Source organism: Hydra vulgaris, chromosome 10, assembly GCF_038396675.1.
Source record: "Hydra vulgaris chromosome 10, alternate assembly HydraT2T_AEP".
NCBI classification, from domain to species: Eukaryota; Metazoa; Cnidaria; class Hydrozoa; order Anthoathecata; family Hydridae; genus Hydra; species Hydra vulgaris.
The window spans coordinates 25,604,437-25,627,500 of record NC_088929.1 but is presented as its reverse complement, the minus strand read 5'-3'; the positions used below and the strand labels follow the sequence as shown (position 1 = coordinate 25,627,500).

Below are 23,064 nucleotides of genomic sequence, written 5' to 3'. Positions count from 1 at the left end.
GATATTTTACTGATATTTTTTACTATATTTTACTGATTTTTTTTTTTTGAGATTTTACTGATATTTTTTACTAAAAAATGAAAAATATCTTTCAAATATATATTTAAAAAATAATGATGATTATTTTTTGAATTTTATATAAATTTGCTTCTTTTGAGGCCCAACATAATATACTTTTGACTAAATTTTGTTTTGATAATATTAGAGACCCATTAAATGTTCAAGAGTCTTAAGGCATCCCTTAAAAAAATTTTTCATTCAAAAAGTTTTTAAATTTTATCATACTGAACACATTAAGATGCTTTTTTGAAAATGTTTTTTTTGAACCACCCTAATATACACACATACACACACACACACACATACACACACACACACACACACACACACACACACACACACACACACACACACACACACACACACACACACACACACACACACACACACACACACACACACATATATATATATATATACATATACAGTATTGTGCAAATTAGTTCGGACAGTGGCAAAATTGGAATAATTTTCACAATAAGCCCAACTTTCAGCTATGATACTAAAGATTCTCTTGTTTATTCAGATAAATAAGTGTTTTACTGTAGTCTAGTGGTGTCTGGCAACTCTTTGCTGCCGGGAAGACATTCTAACAAACGCATCAGTGGCTTCAGTGCTACTCAAGGCTTTGTGCAGAAAGGTTGTGACGGAGGTTGTGACGGATTATTCACCTCGTATTCTCAATGGACGTCACTCCCAAGAAACGTGCAAGCATTATAGCTCTTAAAGAACATGCTGGTTTAAGCATTAGACAGACTTCTAAGAAAATGAAGGTGGCCAAGTCAACCGTTGGTGATATCTTGAAAAGAAAAAAAGACACTGGTGAATCTTCAACACTACGACAAAGAAGATGTGGAAAAAAACACAAGACAACACCTCGCGATGATACAGTTATCATCAGAGAAAGTATAAAGAATCCTAAGAAAACAAGTGCAGACCTTCAGAGAGATTTGTCCACATCAGGCATAAATATTTCTTTTTCAACTGTCCGACGAAGGCTCCTTGAAGCTGGCAGATTTGCCAGAAAACCTATAAAGAAACAGTTATTGACATCGGTTATGAAGAGAAAACGTCTTCAATGGGCACGTAGGTATTCTCAATGCACAGCAGACGACTGGAAAAAAGTAGTATTCTTGGACGAATCGCATTTTGAAGTCCATGGCTACAGGTCAAAGTTTAAAGGACATATTCAACAAGCACCCAAACATCCGCCTAAGAAGATGTTTTGGGGTAGTTTTAGTGCTAAAGGCCTTGGACGACTCATTAACGTAGAGGGAATGATGAATAGTGATAAATAAAAGGCTATTTTGGAGACTCATTTGCTTCCTAGTATGACAAGGGACTTTCCTGATGGAGATGGCATTTTTCAGCAGGATCAGGCACCATGCCATACTTCACGTAAAATGCGCACATTCTTTGAAGAAAGTGGACTGGAGATTTTAGACTGGCCTGTAAATTCTCCAGACATCAATCCCATTGAAAACTTATGGGCCATAATCAAACAAAGACTCCTGAAAGAAGACTGTTCGACAATGGCAAAGCTAATTAGTGCTGTAATTAGGACCTGGTATCATGATGAGCAAGTGACTAAAATGTGTTCAACTTTGGTCGAGTCCATGCCAAATCGTGTTCAAATGCTTGTAAAAGCAAAAGGAGGTCATATCTCCTATTAATTATATCATATTTTGTACCATTGGCATGTTTTTTTTTGAATAAAACTTCAATGTGGCAAATAATTGTGTTATTTCAACCACTGTCCGAACTAATTTGCACAATACTGTATGTATATATATATATATATATATATATATATATATATATATATATATATATATATATATATATATATATATATATATATATATATATATATATATATACATATATATATATATATATATATATATATATATATATATATATATATATATATATATATATATATATATATATATATATATATATATATATATATATATATATATATATGTATATATATTATGTAATACATAAACAAATTACTACAAAAGCACATTTAGATTGACAATCTGACATCATACTAATATAGGGAGCTTTGGAGGCTTTAGTACGTCAACTGACAAAGGAAGAACAAGCAAGGTAATTACTGCTAAGAAAATAAAAAATAAAAATGTATAATTGGGGCAATTATACATTTTTTTTTATTTATTTTTTTTACAAAAAAAAAACAACAGACATGTGAATATATGTTTGCAAAAAAAAAAAATTTAAATGTATATCTATATAGGTGATAGTATATACATGTATATAGGTGATGGTAAAAATATAAATGTTAATTTAAAAGTTTAGGCTTACTTGGTTATTTTGCTGAGACACATAACTTCATTCCAAGAAGATATTTGATTACCTTCCAAATTTAAAACTTTTAACATGCTTAATTCTTCTCCCCAACTATTGATTGAATAAAAGAGAACTAAGAACATTGAAATAAAAAAAATGACCTTAAAAATATATTTGTTTCTTTTTAATAAAAGGTCAACAATAGTTAAAAGTAGCCATTAAAAACAAATCCTGGATTGTTTTCCAATCAAAATTTATTTACAGTTGTTAATAATAACAATATATACAAAGACAAAGACCTAATTAGAACCGCACACAAATATCAACACAATCATTCTTAGTTATAATTAATCATACATAATAGAATTAAACAATACAAATAAATAAAAAAAGTTCAATAGTGTTCAACAAATAAGTTTTTCAGCATCATGCTGCTTCACAATAAAATTAAATTGATTTGGTTTGGTATAGACTCTACTAATCTGCAGCAATAGTATGGTGACTTGCTCTAACCAAACTAGTTTCAATTTTACTACTAAACCAACTTTAAATGTTGGACAAATATTAATCATTTTATTTAACTGTCAAACAGTATTTAATGAACTATTTAATGAATCAACTAATCCGATGAGGTTGCTCTTTCTCCTGAAGTACCCAATCATTGAGCATCAAATAAACCAGCTGCCAACTATCGTAAATATTTTAGGATATATTCAATTTTTAAAATCGCTTAGGTAGAACAATTATTTATATAAAATAAACAATAAAAATTGTTAATATAAATGTTATTAACTATGGCCTATCTTAAACAAATTTGATACAACCAACCAAGTGTAGAAAAATGAGACTAACGAAGCAAAAAAAAACTATATTGGAAACAAAACCAAAATGACAAAATTTCACTATTTTAATTTTCGATCAATAAGATTTCAATCTACTATATTGATGGTAGCTCACTCTCAGAACCCTAAGAACAGTGATCTGATCTGCAAAGATCAGAGTTTCTATGAGAATTTAGAAGAAAAGTTTCAAGACTTTATCTTTAGTGGATCAAGTGGTTGGAATACTAAACTCCATGAGTACAAAAATCTACATTGCTTTAAATCATTGCACTAGAATTTGAGTACCGACAACTTCTCTAAAATACAGAATGAGTTTTTATAGTAAATAGAGTAACATAATTTTGATACTTCTGTAATGTCTGAACAGAAAGTTTTTCAGAATTGTTTTTGTTTTGAGAATGCCAAAGAGGGAATAATCAGTTCAATCTAGACTAGAGTCACAAGAGGGAAACATATACAATACAATAGAGCTGGACCAACTATTCCAGAAGCCAGTAGAAAACAAAAACATTTGGTTCAGGAAAATGAAAGAGGCAAGACATAAAGCTAAAATAACAATGAATGCAGTAAAAATAAATGAACTTCTTATTATTCGTCTGGAACTGATTCCAGATATGTAGTTTGTTTAGATTCATCTAATGATGAAGATTTAGCTGATAGAATTAGTCATTTTAATAAATTTAAGAAAATGAAGTGCTAAAAGTCTGATTGTATTGCTTCAGTTTCAGCCTGATACAGAGTAGCTGTACAAATCCCATTAGTAACTTTAACCTACAATAAAGCTGGTGTAAATTTAAAAGATACTAGTCTGTCAAGATGTACAGATCACAGAAAGAGATTCAAAAAGATTAACAAATCATTTATTTTTTTTAAAACAACAAAAAATCTCAGTCAAAAGTGTTCATTTAGATTCAAAGCCAGTGAAACAGATTGGGAAAGAACAAAACTGTTGCTAAAGTTATTATGAACACTTATTGCACTGTTGCTGAAGAAAAAAAAGTATTCAGCATTAGATCACCTTATTTGGATGACAATGATGAGTATTGTTCAGTTAGCAAGTTTTATAGGTAGTGACCAGCCTGAAGAATTTTGAATCCGCTTGATTACTTTGACATTGTAGAACATTTGCTGTTGGCTGTGACACTGCAGTGTCCAATACTGGAGTACACTCTAGAACTATTTTTATCCTTAGCCATTCTCAATATTTCACTTTTATGGTTTCTCTGCAGGAGATATGTGCTAGAGGTACACAACTCCTACTTTATGGAGCCTTTGATTGACCTGATTAAGTTTGGTTAATTTGAGCTTCTTTGTTTTTCAATATAACTAACCTCCTTAAGGCAAAGAAGGCCATTACAGTTGAGAGGATGTCTTTTTTTTTTTTAATTGTGGTTACAACTCAGCTCTTTATCTCCAAAACACAAACCTTGATGAACAAAGTCAAGCAGAAAAATACAAGTTGATGCAAGAAGCAACTTGATGCAGGGGCTGCGTCAAATAGCTAGAAAGTTCTGGAGTTTGCAAAAAAGATTTTTGTCACAGAATTTACCAGGGGTGATCACTAAGATTATGAACAAAGAAGAAAAAAAGATGGTTGAGATAGCAGTCTTTATCACATCTGTCTGCTATGCCTTTTCAAAAATTATACTTGGTTGCAAACTCACCCTTAAATGACCTTACAGCTTTCAAGAGCGCTTTTTGCATTTTATATAAATATGCCAAGGTGGTCACACAAGGACTATTATGGGTAGATATAGATGTAGAGCAGGAGGTAAAAAAAAATATGTTGGATAGATTAGTTCAGTATAATGTTCCGGAGAAGTTCATGATTGGAAAACCTAACCTACTAGTTATATCTGAGTCCACTGAGCATTGGAAGCTGTGAGGCCCAGAGAGTTAGCTTCTGTTGAAAGCTGCCTTTTTTCCCTCTAGTTTATAATCTTGGTGAAAGGTTTATTCATTCAAATCAGGCATACTTGATTTTGGTTTAATTTGCAGCAAGAACTTAGCAGGAACTTAGCAACTTACTCCAAGAACTTAGTAGTTTAATGTTGGACTTTCAAGAGTTTAGTTGCTTCAAGTTCTGGTACTTTTGCTTTCAATGCTACATTTCAATTTCTAATAACTTTACTTTATCTTTTAATTTTTGATTTTTTTAATTGCATCATCTTTTTAAATAAATCAAAGTTAGATGCCAAATCTATTGTTACTGTCATTATTGAAATGGTTATGTCACCAATTCAAGGAGGGCTACTATCCTACAGCAATGGATTACCTCCGGAGTATAATATATATATACATATATACAGTGGGTGCTCATATTATTAGAAACACGACCAAATTTTAAAAACTTTGTGAATAAAGTTCAAAATTAACAAAACATTTTAACAAAATAATTTTTTTTATTTTACAAATAGTATGTATGTACCTTTTACTTTAATCTGGGAGTTTGGCAACATTGCATTTCATCTCATTATGAAGTTATAGGGTTTTTCCCGAATTTTGACAATTTTGGCAGTTATACCTGTGTTGTTGTCGCGTGAAGTGCTGTTTGTGTATTGCTCTCTTTTTAAAGTTTTCAAAGTTTTTTTTTATTGTTTTGTTATTGAGTTCTATTTATGTGTCTATTTTTTACAGTTAAACATGATTAAATCAATATTTTTACATATAATTTGACTTCTATAACGGTTTACTAGAATCACGTGTTTTGTTCAATATGGGAAAGGCAAAAGATGTTTCACCCTCAAAAAAAAGAAAAGTTGGAGCATTATTGAAGAATACTTCTTATTCTCAAAGGTGTATAGCATCAATGACAAAGGTTTCAGTGGCAACAGTCAACCGAATAAAAAAAAATCTGGACAAAAATGCTGATTATACTCCTCAACGAACAGGACATTGTGGTAGAAAACGGCTAACAACGCCAAGAGACGATAGAAAAATACGAGATATTTGCCTAGAAAATAGGAATAAGCCTAGGCGAATACTAACCACTTTAATACAAGATGCTGGAATACCAGTATCTCCAATGACAGTTCGTCGCCGACTCAAAGAACAAGGATTTAGATGCTGTCGACCTGCTAAAAAGCCTAAGCTCACTCTAGCAATGCAACAAAAACGCCTTGCTTGGGCTAAAAGTCATCGGCATTTGACCGTCGATGACTGGAAAAATGTAAGTACTTCATTTATAATTGTACACATTCCATTTAGAGATTTGCCTACATTAAAACTTTGACTTATAAGTTTTTTTGATGTTGTTTAGGTATGTTTCTCGGATGAATCGACAATCCAGATATTGATGAACAAATCACAGTTTGTGCGTAGACGAGCTGGAGAAAAATTCCACAAAGACTGCATCTTAGAACGTGTAAAGCATCCTCTAAGTATAATGGTATGGTCTGTCATTAGTGGACATGGAACAGGGCGCTTGTATATTGTTGAGGGAACTATGCGCCAGGACCAATACATAAAAGTTCTTGACACAAGATTGGTACCACAGTTGAAGGAATGGTTCTAAAAGAACCAAAAATTTACATTTATGCATGATTCTGTCCCATGCCATAAAGCAAAGAAGGTTACAGAGTACCTAAAAGCAAAGAAAATTCCAGTGCTACCATGGCCTGGAAACTCACCAGATTTAAACCCTATTGAAAATCTGCGGGAGATCATGAAAAGGGAAATTGCTTCTGAAATGATCACCAACAAAATACAATTAATTGAAAAGATGATCAAAGTCTGGCACAATAAAATAGATATTCAAAATAATGCAATAAAATGCATAGAAAGTATGTCAAGACGTGTAGAAGCGGTAATAAGTGCCAAGGAAGGGATAACAAAATACTAAAATAAATCACCAATATGTAATCTTTTGCTTGTACAATAGTGGAATTATTTAAAAAAAAATATAAATAAGTATGTTTTTTGTAATAAATATAGACCGCAACACTCAAAAGTTACAAAAAAATAGTCTGCAACCTTTTTATTTCTATAATAAATAACCTTTAACACATAATTTTCAAAAAAAAGACAGTGTTTCTAATAATATGAGCACCCACTGTATATATATATATTTTTTGTTTTTTTTATAATTCAATTAAATATAATTAACAATGTTTTTTCTGTTAGTCTTATTTTTTAGACAGCTGCTTTAAAATACACCTTGTTTAAAAACTAATTCCTCATAACCATTCTTTAATCTTCTTTCAGATATTCACTGTTGGTACCTGACCATTCAACATATTTATATAACAAATTATAAATAACCCAAGATTATTGTGAAAATCATAAAAAAATATTTTCAAAAACTGTAAGAAATATTTCCCTAAAAAAAAACATTGCTACTTATGCAGTTTTAAGAACACCCATTGGTAGCTTTAAAAACACCTATTGGTAGCTTAAAGAACACATATTGGTACCTTTCAGAGCACTTATTGGTGGCTTTAAGAAAACTCATTGGTAGTTTAGAACACCGATTGGTACTTTTAAGAACACAGATTGGTATCTTTCAGAACACCCACTGCCAATAATATGGCCACAAGATTAGATTGGTGCATTGTAAGTGTTGATTCATAAAAATTGCAAGTATAATTAATTACAAAGCTTTAATAGTTAAAGAACTTTCTCTTGTTTGTGTATGTAAAGTAACAAAACAGTTTTCATTTAAAAACTCGTACATGATTTAATTTTAAATATTACAAAAAATTTTACTTATAGTTTATTAACTTAGTAACTTACAATAGTTGAGTAACTGTGTTAAAACATGCATGAACTTCTTGAACAACAGGAAACAATTTTAAAGTTCTTAACACCTATAAATAAATTGCTTTATTAAATCTTTATTTTTACAAGTTTCTTATATAAAATTATATACTGTAAATCATATATAATATTAATTATAACACGGTAAACACATTAACACAAAAACACATGTCAGTTATCTTAAACATAGTTATTTATTTATCAATTAATGATGACAAAATTGATAAATGTAAAGAATGAGAAAATTTAGACAACAACATTCCAACAACTTAGAAAACATTTGTCAACATTTGGTTGATTTTACTGTTGATTTTAATAAAATTTTAAAATTTATTAGTATTTTAACTAACCAATTATTATAGCAATGTATTTTCTAAAAATAAAAATTTAAAAACAATTTTTGTTTAAAATGATTTACCAAAACCTCAATGAAAATGATTCCTAGGAGTAAAAAAGTGCTTTAACTCAAAGCTTAAACAACGTATATACTTCAATAACAAACTTCTCAAAAAGACTATACCAAAAAACATTTTATAAAAAAAAACCATTATTAGTTGGTTATTATTAAGTTTATTTATAAAATCTAAAAATAAACACCTTATCCCATTCCAAACTCATTCTATTAATGTAAAGAAGATTAAGATTTGAAAATGTGTCAGCTGTAGCAGTAACATCATTCCAATTATTTATCTGGTTACCACTATAAAAAAAGAAAAGCTTTTCTTATGTTGTTACTGAAAACTAATTAAAAAACATTTAGATGATTTAATTTACAAATGATATAAATTGTGTATAAGTTAATAAAAAAAAACTTTAATCTTATATATACAAATATACATATATGTATATATAAAAACATATATATATATATATATATATATATATATATATATATATATATATATATATATATCAGGGTGTTAATCAGGTATAAATTTAATACAGCATTTTGACAAGATTGGGAATTTGTCAAAATATTTTCCAATCACCCCTTTTACACCCCCTCTGTTCCCCTGAGATTAAAATGTGTTCTGGGAATGCGTGGGACTCTTTTGCTTATTTTCTTTTCTCTTCTACTTCACTGCTGCATACATCAATTAGACCATGTCAAAAATAAAATATAAATACCATTTGTAACATTTTTGAAGATGAATACGAAAATACAAAATTAAATATGGCTTCACAACAACACAGCAAATTAAACTCCAACTTTCAAAGATATATTAAGAACTATATATTTTTATATTATTTTAATCAAACATATTAATTCTTAATAAGAATTACGTAGTTGATTTATTTTTAATTTTAATATATCATTTTCGCTTTCAATTTAAGAGTATTCTATTAAATATATATTTCTTTTTCACTGGTGGGCATTTGTGTAAATAATATTGTCTGGATTTCTTTTTTGATACACAAAGAAATGGAGACAATTAAAAATAACATATAATGCCTGCATTTTCAAATAAAAGTAAATATGATTTGCAAATCTTTAATTTTTACTATTTACGATAGCTACCTTTTTAAATACAATATTAGTTATAAATAATTGTTATAATTACCATAATTACCGTCTGCCATAAAGAACATCACACTGAGTTTAACTACTAAAGTAGGAGGTTATTGGCTCTCATGTGCAGAGATTTTTATAGTAATATTGTGGAATAAAGTGGAATAATGATCTTCTACTTCTAATTATTATAATGAGTCATAAAATGTTATTATTATTCAAGCATTTAAATTTGCTTTTAAGTTTTAAATTTAAGCAAGAGGTAAATTTAGTTTTCTTGTTTTTAAAGTTTCTTGTAATAAAAAAAACTTTATTTTTATTAAATGCATTTAATTTATATTTTAATATAATATTTTATATTATGTTTTAGTTATGTATATTTAATGTATTTAATATATATATATGTATAATATACTACATATAATACATATTTAATTTCTTGCAATAATAAATAGCTGTTTGTTCTCAAGAGAGTTTTTTCTTTTGAAAAATATGAATAAAAATGATTACGATTAGATATAACAGCTGCACAAGAAGGTGAAAACCAAGGAGTAGAATAAGGCTTAACTTGGAACCGACAAGGAACAAAAGCTTTCATTCCTGCCTGAATCCAGGAGGTTGTGTAGGAGGATCATTTTAGGGTAGTAGTAAGTAGTGAATGGTAGGGTGAGTTTGAAGAATTACAAGATTAAAGAATTATAGAGATCATTGCATAGTCAGAACCATCTAAGGGAGAAATGCTCAGAAATAAGAAATAGCTCAGAAATAAGAAATAGATCAAGGGGTGACGACAAATGATTATGGTTGTCAGAAAAATGAGTCAAAAAATTAACTATCTGAGTAAGAGACTGAGAAATATAAGTAGTTATAGGCTTTAGTGCCAGCAGGGTTATTAGAGTTAGAGCAAAGCCATTCAATATGGTGAGCATTTAAGTCACCAATAATAACAATACTGGCAGGGGTGTAAAGAGAAAAGGCATGGTCAATTCAATCAGAAATCACATCTAAGAGTACAGTCTTGGGAAGAAGGAGAACAATAAAGAACAAATATAATATAAAGATAAAATAACCATGGAGAAGTTACAAGTTTTAACTTTTTTATAAGATTGGTGCAAAAAAAGTAATTAGTTTTGTATAAACAAAAACAAGGAAGTGAAAAACCTAGTATGTGAATTTCAAAACATGTTTAGTAATTACAATTAATTTAAAATACTTTATGTAAATATACTATCAGCATATTTTTGGATTAAATTGTAGATAATATAATTTTATATTTTAGTATATTTAAATTTTTATAAATAAGATAATTAATTTACTGTCAAGTGGATCTAAGGAATGGCAAAATTTTACGAAAGATAAAAATACAGAATCTGCCACTTGTAATATATGTAAAACAACAATTTGTTGTTTTACATATATTACAAAGTTGTTATTGAAAAGGATTTTTAATAAGTGGTCTTCTTTGCCATTTAAAAAATCTTCCCAAGGAAGTAGAAATTGAAGTAACTAAATATCGCCTTTTTTTGTCAATATAAGGTTACCAATTTCTTTCTTGGCTACTTTCCATAGATTTTTTATAGGATTCAAGTCTGAACTTTGTACTGGCCAATCTAAAACCTCTATATTTTTGCCTTGAGCCAGACTGAGTATTTTTTGCTATATGTTTTGAATCACCATCTTGCTGGAATATGATTTCTCCATCAAATAACTCTCGAGCAAATGGTAGCATATGGTTTGAAAGTATTCTAACTTACTTAGGGAGTAGTCAATGTATCCTTTATAAAACAAATATGTCCCACATCATTCCAACTGAAGCATCCCCAGGCCATGATATACTTGTCATGCTTTATTGTCTGTTAACATACTTTTGTTGCATTAATTCACTTGGTCTTCTCCATGTCCAACGTCTACCATCTGAACCATTAAGGCATATTTTTGTTTTGTCCAACTATAATATCTTCTTCCAATCATCAACCGTCCAGTTTTGATACTTCTTTGCAAATGCAAGCCTCTTTGCAATATGTTGTTTGGTAAGTAACAGTTTTTATGCTCTACTATGTAAATCATACTTATGCAGCCTGTTTCTAACAGTTCGAGGACTTATATTGACTAACTCAAATTCTTTGAGTTGTTTTACAATACCTGTTGCATTTGGTCTCACAGAATTTTCAATAATGTGAGGATTTTTCGATCAAACCTTGGAGTTGTTTTTCCAAAAACAACTCCAAGGTTTAACCAAAAATTAGCAGAAATTACCTGTCCTGATTTTTCCACAGTCATTTTAGTTTTTCTTACCAAAAGAGACATCTACCTCGTGTACTAATATTTGATGGTACACTTAGATAGAGCTTGTCAAGAGCTACAGAAATATATATAACAGTATGAGGTTTCATTCATTTAATATAGAACCTAAAAATAGTTTATCCAGCATTAGACTGCTGCAAAGGAGTGCTGCTACATCGACTGAGGGTTTGGCACGGGGCAGCAACCTTTTCTTTCATTATTCTGTTTTTTTTTTCTTCTTTTTTAAATTAAAGTACACATTTTTAGATTAAGAATGCATAAACAATAATTAGGAAAATGTGTATTTACATATGAGTTGAGTGTATATATATATATATATATATATATATATATATATATATATATATATATATATATATATATATATATATATATATATATATATATATATATATATATATATATATATGTATATATATATATATATATATATATATATATATATATATATATATATATATATATATATATATATATATATATATATATATATATATATATATATATATATATATATATATATATATATATATATTAGGGTGCATCCAACGCCCCATACATTCAAAAATTGATCTGTCCCTATTCTTAAAACTTTCTATTGGTTCTCACAGACACCCTGTTAAATTTTTTCAAAATTGAATGAGATTTAGGGGGGCCACCTCAAGTCTGAAAATTGCAACAAGACCCTAAACAGAAAAATTTCAAAAATAACAAAATTTTACACAAGAATTATTATTCTAAGTTTTATTGCATAAAAATTATTATTTTTTAACAAAAAATTAAAAAAAACCTTTTTTTTCATGTTTTTGTCAAAAAAAATTTTCAAGGTATTTTTAACAAAAAAATGATAACTATTTTTGAAATTTTTATAAAGTTTCGCTTCTTTTGAGACCCAACATGACATACTTTTGAAAAACTTTTTTTCCTTCTGTTTAGGGTCTTGTTGCAAGTTTCAGACTTGAGGTGGCCCCCCTAAATCTCATTCAATTTTGAAAAAGTTTAACAGGGTGTCTTGTGAGAACCAATAGAAAGTTTTAAGAACGGGACAGATCAATTTTCGAATGTATGGGGCGTTGGATGCACCCTAATATATATATGTATATATATATATGTATATATATATATTTATATATTTATATATATATATATATATATTTATTTATATATACATATATATATATATATATATATATATATATATATATATATATATATATATATATATATATATATATATATATATTGCTATATATTACAGTTATGGCCAAAAATATTTGACCATCAAACATTTATAGTGCAAAAACTATTTTTGTACTGTATAGTGTACATATTTATTACTAGAAAATATTTTATTTCAAAAAACAACATACATGAACATAATAGAATATAGAAGTCACAGTATAAAACAAGTTTAGCACTTTGTATAAGTTCCACAAACTTTTAGGATAGCAACTATCTATTGTATCATTTAGGTAGCATGAAAAAGCTAATTCTAGGCTTTACTTTATGACACCATGCATCATGGCAGGGTGTTAGGTAGCCTAATGGCACAATATATACAGTGAAATTCTCAATCGGTTTAAATCAGTAAGCTTGGATTTTAGAAACTTCTGCTTTCAGCAGAAATATTAATAAAAAATTAAAAATATAATATATAAGAAGAACAAAAATAAGAAATATTTCAGCAATGCTTCAACAAAATCTAAAGAAATTGAATGCAAATCATATATATCATCATAGTCAAATGATAATAACTATGTAAAAAATTAGTACAAAATAAAAACTTGATAACTCTAGACATCAACACATATACTTGACAGATACGAAATAATGCAAAAACTTTATGTAGTATTGTTGGAGTAGTTCTATATGAAGGTCACAGTTTATTATTGCTCATATTACCTACTTTAAAATTATTTTGAGCAATACAACTTATAAAAATTAGTTTACCTTATATCCAGAGTATTTAGCTTTTTCATTTGGCTTGCTATTTTAAATATTTCTTTGAATGATGATATTAAATTATCACTTATTGATAAAACTTTTAGGTCTTAAATGTATAATTAAGGACGGATGAAAAAAAGATGTATTTAACTCACTGAAAAACATAGAAGTATAAAATTAAAAAAAAAAATTAAACAAATAATGACATAATAACAATTAATAATAATAAATATAACTATATAAATACGGTTAAATATAAACTTAAAAATAAACTGTGTAAATAATAAACAAAGGATAGACTCTTAATCTCTCTAATAACCAGATAAAATAAGATAATATATAAAATATCAATTTTATAATCTTTCTTCATGATAAAGTTGTGTCATTTCTAATAATCATTCCATGCGTGACGGAATTGTGTCATTTAAAAATTTGCAAAAGTTTTTTATAACCTTTTTATGTTTTTTTGATATCAACAAAAGAATAACTACTGCTTACTATATAAAAAAAAGATAAAAAACAAAAATTAAATAAAAATGTCAATTTTTGAAAAAACAATGAAAAGGATACTTGGAAGTAGAGTGTGTAATTCTGAATCTAATGATGCATGGCTTATATTCATATTTGAAAGATCTACCTCTTGCAATGTTCTAAAATCACTAAGAGAACAAAAGTAAAATTTATGTATAAATAATAAAACATATTTTATATATTAAACATGTTGTTATGCTAAATCTTATTAAAATTTATTTGTAAAACAGTAAACAAGATGAAGAAGAATATTTTCATATCAATTAAACACTTCAACACATATTTCATAACAATTAAACATTTGAACACTTCCAACAAATTTTAAATAGTTAATTTAACAATACTATCAACATTTTTGATGACATGGACCATTGGATAAGATGCACCTTTGGATAAGAAAATCAAAACAAAGTTAGGGCATAACATAATTTTAGCACAGAGCAAAAAACCCATGAAAGACAATAAACTTTCACTCAATATAAAAACGAGCAAGACGTCATGAGTTTTTCAAAAAAAAAGTATTTCCGCATGAAAAATTCACAAACTTCTAAGTAAGAGCAACTTTGTTCTATAAATGCTTTCATCTTCAAATTACAAAAAATATAAAAGATCCTTTCCTTGTTAAATAAGTATTTACATTAGGTGGAATAAAAATAAATATTGTTAAAATATTTTTAATGATTTATAATAAATTTTCTGGTTTTTGTACATTTTGCGGAAAACCTGAGTTGGGCCAAGTAAGATTTGATAACATAGCTCTGTGCTTGATAGTTGAAATTTGGAACACTCAGCCATGAATGTCCATTCTACCAGATTCCTACGACATCCTGGTGATTTTTCTACAAAAAGACTGTTTTTAAAGCATTTATATATTTTAGTTTATTGTCTTTAAATGCAAAATATAACTTTTTTGATGGATGATGTAAATTATTTCATGTACCTTCAGCTGTGCTATCAAGTATGTTTTCAAAAATGCCATGTTTTACAACTAATCTTGTTAGTTTTAGACATTGGCATTTTATTGCTTTAACTTTATTGCGTTAAATCCACTTTTATTTATTTGTATTTAGTTTTTAATATTATTTTACTTGTTTCAATTTTATTTTAATAATGTATTCAACTGACAGGAAAATTTAAAAACAATGCGAAGTTTTAAACGTTGAGTATTGCAGATGGAGTGTAAGACCTAGAAAAAATATCCAAAAGTAGCATAGAGACTCATGAGAGGTCTCTTGAAAAGGCCCTTAAAGATATGAAGATTGAGCGACAAGCTTACCATGCTAATGTATTTGTAGGTAATCATTACAAAATAGTATTAAAAAACCACTATAAACTTTGTAGTGTTATTGACAATGAAGCAATTAAAAATAAATTTGTACGTGTATTTAGTGTTTTTAATTAGTTGAAACCTATTTTTTTTTAAGCAAAAATTTCTTTCTGATGCAGAAATTACTGAGCTTCGTGAATATATAGATTTATTTGCTATTGAGTTTCATGTTTGCTTTTTAAAAGAAAAATGCATCAACTCATTTTAATGTGCCACTATTTGTAAAATTGCATAAAACTATTTGGTAGTAAGCTATATTTTTACATCAAGTGTATGTAAAAATATAGCTTACTATTTTAACTTGTGATCAGAGCAAGTGGTATGTTTGTTGAGTATAATCTTGTATGTTTATGTTGTTAATTAAAAAAATATATTGTCCTTCATTATATGTAACATTTTTTTTTTTAAACATTTGATCATTCAATTATTATCATCAGAAGTTAGTTCTACCTTCGCAGTGCCTCTGCTCTTGTTGTTGGTGTAAAAATTTAGTTTAATAAATCAAAAATTTGTAAGCGTTGTTGTCACAATTTTGAGTCGAGCAATTGTTCTTTTGGCTTAGAATGAAGTATGAAACTAGTATCAACTGGGTGTACAAATATAGTTTACTACTTAAAAAACTTATCGATGGACAAACTGATTATAAAACAGTTTTTTATGAGAATAAAAACAAATTATGAAAAGATTTAAATTAACTATTTGTATATTTAAACATACCCTTTATTTTTTGTACGAGATTATTGATTCAAGTGCCATAAAATAATTCTACTACCAAAAGCGAGGGTAACTCAAAAACTTTAACTCAATTCTGATTATGAATTATTTTAATAGACTTCATGAGTCTTTATTCATCAACAACCAAACACCATATTATTAGAACTGTATGCACAGAAAGAAATAAAATGCTTAAGTTTTTTAAATGCTTGAGCTTTAAATGTTTAGACTAAAAATTCCAAAATCGAAACCTGGCTTAATTTTGTAATGCAATGAATTTATCAGCCTCGTGAAGTTATTTTATAAAACAAGAACTTCTAGTAAAAACGTACTCATTTAACAGCTAATTCCCCTTTTTAATGACAATTTTGCGAAAATTGCGGTTTGCTTTCAGACTTCAATAAAGTCTGTTTTAGGTAACCTTTAACAATTAAGTAAGGTTTTTTTGTTTTTATAATAGTCAAACAATGAGTGAATTTGATAACAAATATCAGAAATATATTTTTTCTGATTTTTTTTTTTGTGATAAAAAGTAACATCAAATTACTAAAATTGAGCCTATGTCATCATTTGATGTGTTTATTCTAAACTAAAAGAAGTTTTTTTACTAATGCATTAAATGTCGTAAGATGAAACACTTTGTTGGTGTTTTTATTCTTTTTACAAAACAAAATTATCTTTGATATTCTAAAAGTTATAAATGTTATAGTAACACTCTTTAAGTCAATATTTTCAAAAAATAACAAGAAGCTGTAAAGCTCATTTTGAAACAGCCGTGAATAATATGACTGTTGTTAAAAACCACAAGCTATAAAAGAGGGAAGAAGATTTGGGTCTGTTTTAAAACAAACAAACAAAAAAGTTTCTTCATAGTCAAAAAGTTCTAAAGAATCTTTTTCGACTTTTGAAAAAAAAAAAGTCAGCTCTGACACTCATTGAATTGATTCAAATAAGTTTTTAGTCATTAATTTTTTTTCCCAAAATCCTTAAGAACTTTTTGACAAAAGCTTGCCTCTATCTATAAAACTAAACGATACTCATCTGAACACATAAACAAATAAAGCCAAAGACCATTATGAAGAAAACCACAGAAAAGAACTTAAAAACTTATATTAAAAACATAAATAAATACTTCATATTTTTTTTAAATTTACCTCCTCAAGGCCGTAAAGGCCACTACAGACAAGGAGGCTACTTAATTATAACCTACTTAGTTATAACCTTCTCTCAACTCATTATCTCCGAAACACGAACCTTGACAAACAAGGTCACTGCGCAGAGAAACAAGTTGAGCGCAGTACTACCAGGGACGTGGTGGGGATGGAACTCGGAACCTCTCGCTTATGAAGTGAGCGCTCTACCACTACATCACTAGCAAATTTATTAATAATTATTGAAACTAACAAAACCGTTTAACAATAAAAAAAAACAAAGAATAAAAATCATTTAAAAACTTAAAAAAAATAAAAATATTACACAGTATTTTTACCTCAGTTTTTGGGATATTTTTTCAAATCCAATCATCTGTATAATTGTTTCATGTCGTGTACTTTTGTTTAAAACCGTTGTTTTTTCATCTTCAGATATTCCACTATTACCATATCCTTTTTCCAAAGCTGTTACATCACTGATACCAAAACATAACTTATTGGGTCGAACAAAAGATCCATGATTTGGTCTAATATAAAATAATAATATTTTTCAAATCAAGCTTATTTGTAATTTTAAAAATATTTTTAAATAAAAGTCTATTTGAAAATTTTAGGACACTGTTGACCTAATAGAATTTTAATGCACATCAGCAATAAAGACATATATCTTTTTTTTTTTTGACTCTGTATTACTAGCATATTTTTCTGTAGAAATACACTAACCTAATTTAAATTAGACCTGATGCCGACCTGTAAAAGATTGAGGTCGGCAAATTATTGCCGTCCTCATTTTTTCTAATGACAAGGGTTATATATATTATATATTATATATTTATATAATATATATTTATATATATATACAGTAGTGGCCAAAAAATTAAGGCAGGCTACGTTTTTTAAACTTTTTTTTACTTATTGTTTATTTATGGCATTATTACCTCGGATACAAATAATGCTTTTATTATATTTTGATTTTTGAAGATATTTTGATTAATTTTAAACTGCCAGGTTGCCATAGTTGTGATATTATGGGTAAAAAGTGTGATATTAATAACTTTGTAAAAGAAAAATAAATGCACTATTTTCAGAGGGCTATTCTCAAAGTAGTATAGCAAAACAATTAAAAATATCAAGATGTGCCGTGCAAAATGCTTTACGTGTGCAAGACTATTCAAATTGCAAAAATTGTGGTAGAAAACGTGAGTACATCACAAGAAGACCGTTTTTTAAAGAATGTTGTTAATAGTGAGCCCCGCACAACATCTGCAAGGTTATCACAACTTGCTATGGAAAGGGGACTTACTATTAGTTCGAGAACAATTAAAAGAAGGTTGTGTTATGACTTTGGCCAAGTTGCAAGAAGACTAGCTAAAAAACCTTTATTAACTCCATCTCAATTACAAGCTAGGATTAAATTTTGTAAGAGTTTAAAAGACAAGACACCGAAATGGTGGGAACGCAAAATGTTTACAGAAAGTATGTTTCAACAAATTAGAAGCACGGGCTATAATTATGTTAGAAGACTGGTGGGAGAACGCCTGAATCCAAAGTATACCATAAAAACAGTAAAACATCCTCCTTCAGTTATGGTATGGGGAGCAATCACAGCGCAAGGCTGATGCAGGTTGCACATCTTTAAAAAAGGTGAAAAAGTCAATGCACAAAAGTATCTAAGTGTATTGAAGACAAAGTGAAACTGCACATGGAAATAACTAAAACCAGCATTTTGCAGCAAGATTCAGCACCTTTTCATACAGCTAAAACAGTTAAGAAGTGGCTTACTGATAATAAAATTGAATTATTATCTAATTGGCCCTCAAGTTCACCTTATCTTAATGTTATCAAGAACTGCTGGAGTATAATGAAGCAGAAAGTTGCAGCACATCAGCCAAAATCTGAAGAACATCTTCAAAAAGTTCTTAAAGAAGTGTGGACTAATGAAATCACTCAAGAATTTTGTAAAACATTAGTACATAGTATGCTAAGAAGAATACAAGCTGTGCTTGATAATTCGACATCCGACAAAGTAATGAACTATAACATTCAAGTCATTTAAACTGGACTTTTGCTATAATTTGGTGCTATAACTATTATTTTATTGAATATTAACAATTTTTGATCATTTTTATCTATTTTTTTTAATTTATTTTACATTTTCTATGGTGTTTATTCAATAAAAAATTTACACTGCAAAATTTGAGTTATTTTTTATGACGTGCCTTACATTTTTGGCTACTACTATATATATATATATATATATATATATATATATATATATATATATATATATATATATATATATATATATATATATATATACACATTAATACATTGTATTAATGTAACATATATACACTGCAGGCCAAAAGTTTCCGGACACTTGATATTTTTATATAAAAAGCTAAAATCTATCCTGTATCATTAAATTAACCAATAAAATTAATTTATAATACTTAAACTTACTAATTTTAAGTGTTTATGTAAGTTTGAGGTCAGTAATTGGGTATTACTGACCTCAAACTTAAATAAGTAAGTTTTTTTTTTTAATTGTTTATTTTAACTTGATATATAGCGTTACATTACTCTTAAGAGTTTGGTCTTGTTAAAGTTATTTATTTGTTGAAACATGAAGTAAATATTTATAATACAATGGTAGCTGACTAAAATGATTAAGAATATTTAGGTTAGTTTAGTTTTCATTTGGTATTAATGATGGTTACATTAAAAAATCTTGAAAAAAATTTAAAAATTTTATAATTCGACTATTTAACTAAAAATATGGGTAAGAAACTTTCTTTAACGGTTGCAAAACGTTCTGAAATAATTACATTACATAAAGAAAGTTATTCAGTTCGTAAAATTTGCAAAAAATTAAAAGTTGCCAGAAGTACTGTACAAGATGGAAAGAAACAGGCATTTTTGAAGACAAAAAAAGATCTGATAGACCACGGAAAACAACAAAAGCAGAAGATAATAGTATAATATTGATGAGTAAACGGAATCAAAGACTTACGGCCCCGGAAATAACTTCAGGCTTTAATAGGAGTCATTCAAAATCTATTTCATTAACCACTACGAAACGACGTCTTAGACAAGCAGGACTTTCTGGCCGTATAGCGGTCAGGAAACCGTTGCTACGGATTGGAAATAAAAAGAAAAGGTTACAATGGGCTATAGACCACCAAAATTGGACAGAAGGAGACTGGGGAAAAGTACTATGGACCGACGAGTCTAAATTTGAACTGTTTGGGCAAAGACGTAGAACTTACATCAGAAGAACAACAAAAGAAAAAATGATCCCAGAGTGTTTAGTGCCGACAATCAAGCATGGTGGTGGGTCAGTTATGGTATGGGGATGTTTTTCTTCAGCTGGTGTTGGTGACCTAGTTAAAATTGAGGGTATTATGAAAAAAGAACAATATAAAACAATTCTAGAAAACAATGCTATACCTTCTAGCTTAAGAACTATTGGTCGTAGTTTTGTTTTTATGCAGGACAATGACCCTAAACACACCTCAAAATTATGTAAGAACTACATAAAGGAACAAGAGGATAATGGTGTCCTCAAAAACATGACCTGGCCGGCCCAATCACCAGATTTGAACCCAATAGAGTTACTGTGGGAAGAATTGGACAGAAAGGTCAGACAAAAATGCCCAACATCCTAAGAGCACCTGCGGCAGATACTAGAAGAATCCTGGTTATCAATTACACCCGAAATAATAGATAAATTAATAAATAGGATGCCACGGATCGCAAAAAAAGTGATAAAAACTTGTGGGTTATTTTTTGACGAAAAGACAGTTAAATAATAATAGTGTTGCTAGTATTTTTTTTCTTTTTCTTTTTTTTTTTTTTTTTATCTTAAATAGTAACTATATGTATCTTTTATAAAATAAATATGATATAAGAATTTTTTTGAAATAATTATGGGAGTTTTAGTTAAAAATTAAACAAAATCCAAGTGTCCGGAAACTTTTGGCCTGCAGTGTATATATACATTAATATATATATATATAAATATATATATATATATATATATATATATATATATATATATATACGAATAATACATATATATATATATATACACATTAATACATTGTTTCCAGTTTAGGGTGTTGAATGCTGGATCTTCTTGACACAATGCATGGGTTTTGCTTGTGTCTCTGTTTTTATGACTAAGCAAATCATTCTATTATCTCCTAATGAGGGTAAAGCTCTAAAACTCAGTTTTATGGTTCTGAGGCCGGCTGGTAGCCAGGTTTCCCGAACTCTGTGGTAGCTCTCAGAGAGGCTGATTTCATCAACAACTGAAAAATATCAAAATATTAACAGTGCCATGTTGCGCATGGATGGTGTCCCTGTTTGTACTTCTGGTGTGCATTGCGGAGGCCACATTTGGAGCCCTTTGTTACTAATTAGGGTTTGTTAATAGTAATGAGGCAATTACTTGGGCTATTAAACAGTGTTCTGAGTACTATCTATGCTTTGAGTTCTTCAACAAATTAAAAAATGAATAAAGTACCCAAAACTATAAAACACAAAAAACCATCATCATCACCAAGTTCTCTAAACCTATCATTTACTAATATTCGTGGTCTTCGAAGTAACTTTTCTTCTGTTGAATCTTATCTCTTGCAAAGTTCACCAGGCCTACTTGCTCTTTGTGAGTCTAATTTGAGTTCAGCTGTCTTATCTTGCGATCTTAGTGTTGATGGTTATCTTTCTTTAATTTGTAAAGAATTCCAATAACTACATGCTTGGCCTGGGCATTTACATTCAAAAGAATTCACCCATTTGTTGTGCAAAAAGGTTTAAATCCACAGAGTATTCTTTCATGAGCTTTCAATTAGCACCACTTCACTCTATCGCCTTTTTCTTTGTACTATATCGCTCTCCTTCATCTTAAGACTGCACTCTTTTTGATGTTATTTCTGATCAAATTGACCAAGCTCTCTCTCTTTATCCATCAACTAATATAGTTGTGGTCGGTGACTTTAATGCTCACTACTCTGAATGACTTGGCTCTAATGTCAGTGAATCTGCAGGCATTAAAGCCCACAACTTTTGCCTTTCTCAATCCCTAACTCAAATAGACAACTTTCCAACTCGCTTTCCAGACAACCCGAATCATTTACTTTCTCTATTTGACTTATGTCTTGTTTCTGATCCTAGTCAGTGCTCAGTTTCTCCACATTCACCCTTAGGCGCTTCTGATCACAGTTTGATCTCTCTAAAACTGATATCTCATTCTTCTTCATCACATCACCTGAATCCCCCTATTATCGTACCTCTTACAACTACCTTAAAGCTGACTTGGACTCTTTTTGTGATTTTCTTCATGATGGCCCTTGGGTAGAAATCTCTCCTCTTCCTGTCAACAAATGTGCTTCTTACATAACTTCGTAAATTCAGGCTGGCATGGAACCTTTTGTTCCCTCTCGATTCCAGGTCAAGCCTCACTCTCCTCCATGGTTTTCCTCACACTGTGCTGCTGCAATTGCCAATCGAAACCGTTACACCTATATCTATCAGCAAAACAATTCTCCAGAAAACAGACGTCTGTTTATTACTGCTAGAAATCATTGTAAAACGGTTTTGTCT

At 28.9% G+C, this 23,064-nt stretch overlaps 1 protein-coding gene across 1 annotated transcript in view; it reads right to left on the bottom strand.

The window, feature by feature from the left end:
- The window catches only part of LOC100202504 (tubulin-specific chaperone E), a 57,361-nt gene that overhangs the window by 11,814 nt on the left and 22,483 nt on the right, over positions 1-23,064 (bottom strand). Inside the window, exons 3-8 of the mRNA XM_065807612.1 lie at positions 17,796-17,984; positions 14,305-14,393; positions 13,741-13,840; positions 8,574-8,676; positions 7,953-8,026; positions 2,395-2,490 (exon numbers count right to left, since the gene is read on the bottom strand). Of these exons, the coding sequence (XP_065663684.1) occupies positions 2,395-2,490; positions 7,953-8,026; positions 8,574-8,676; positions 13,741-13,840; positions 14,305-14,393; positions 17,796-17,984 (651 nt within the window). The remainder of the gene's footprint in view (positions 1-2,394; positions 2,491-7,952; positions 8,027-8,573; positions 8,677-13,740; positions 13,841-14,304; positions 14,394-17,795; positions 17,985-23,064) is intronic.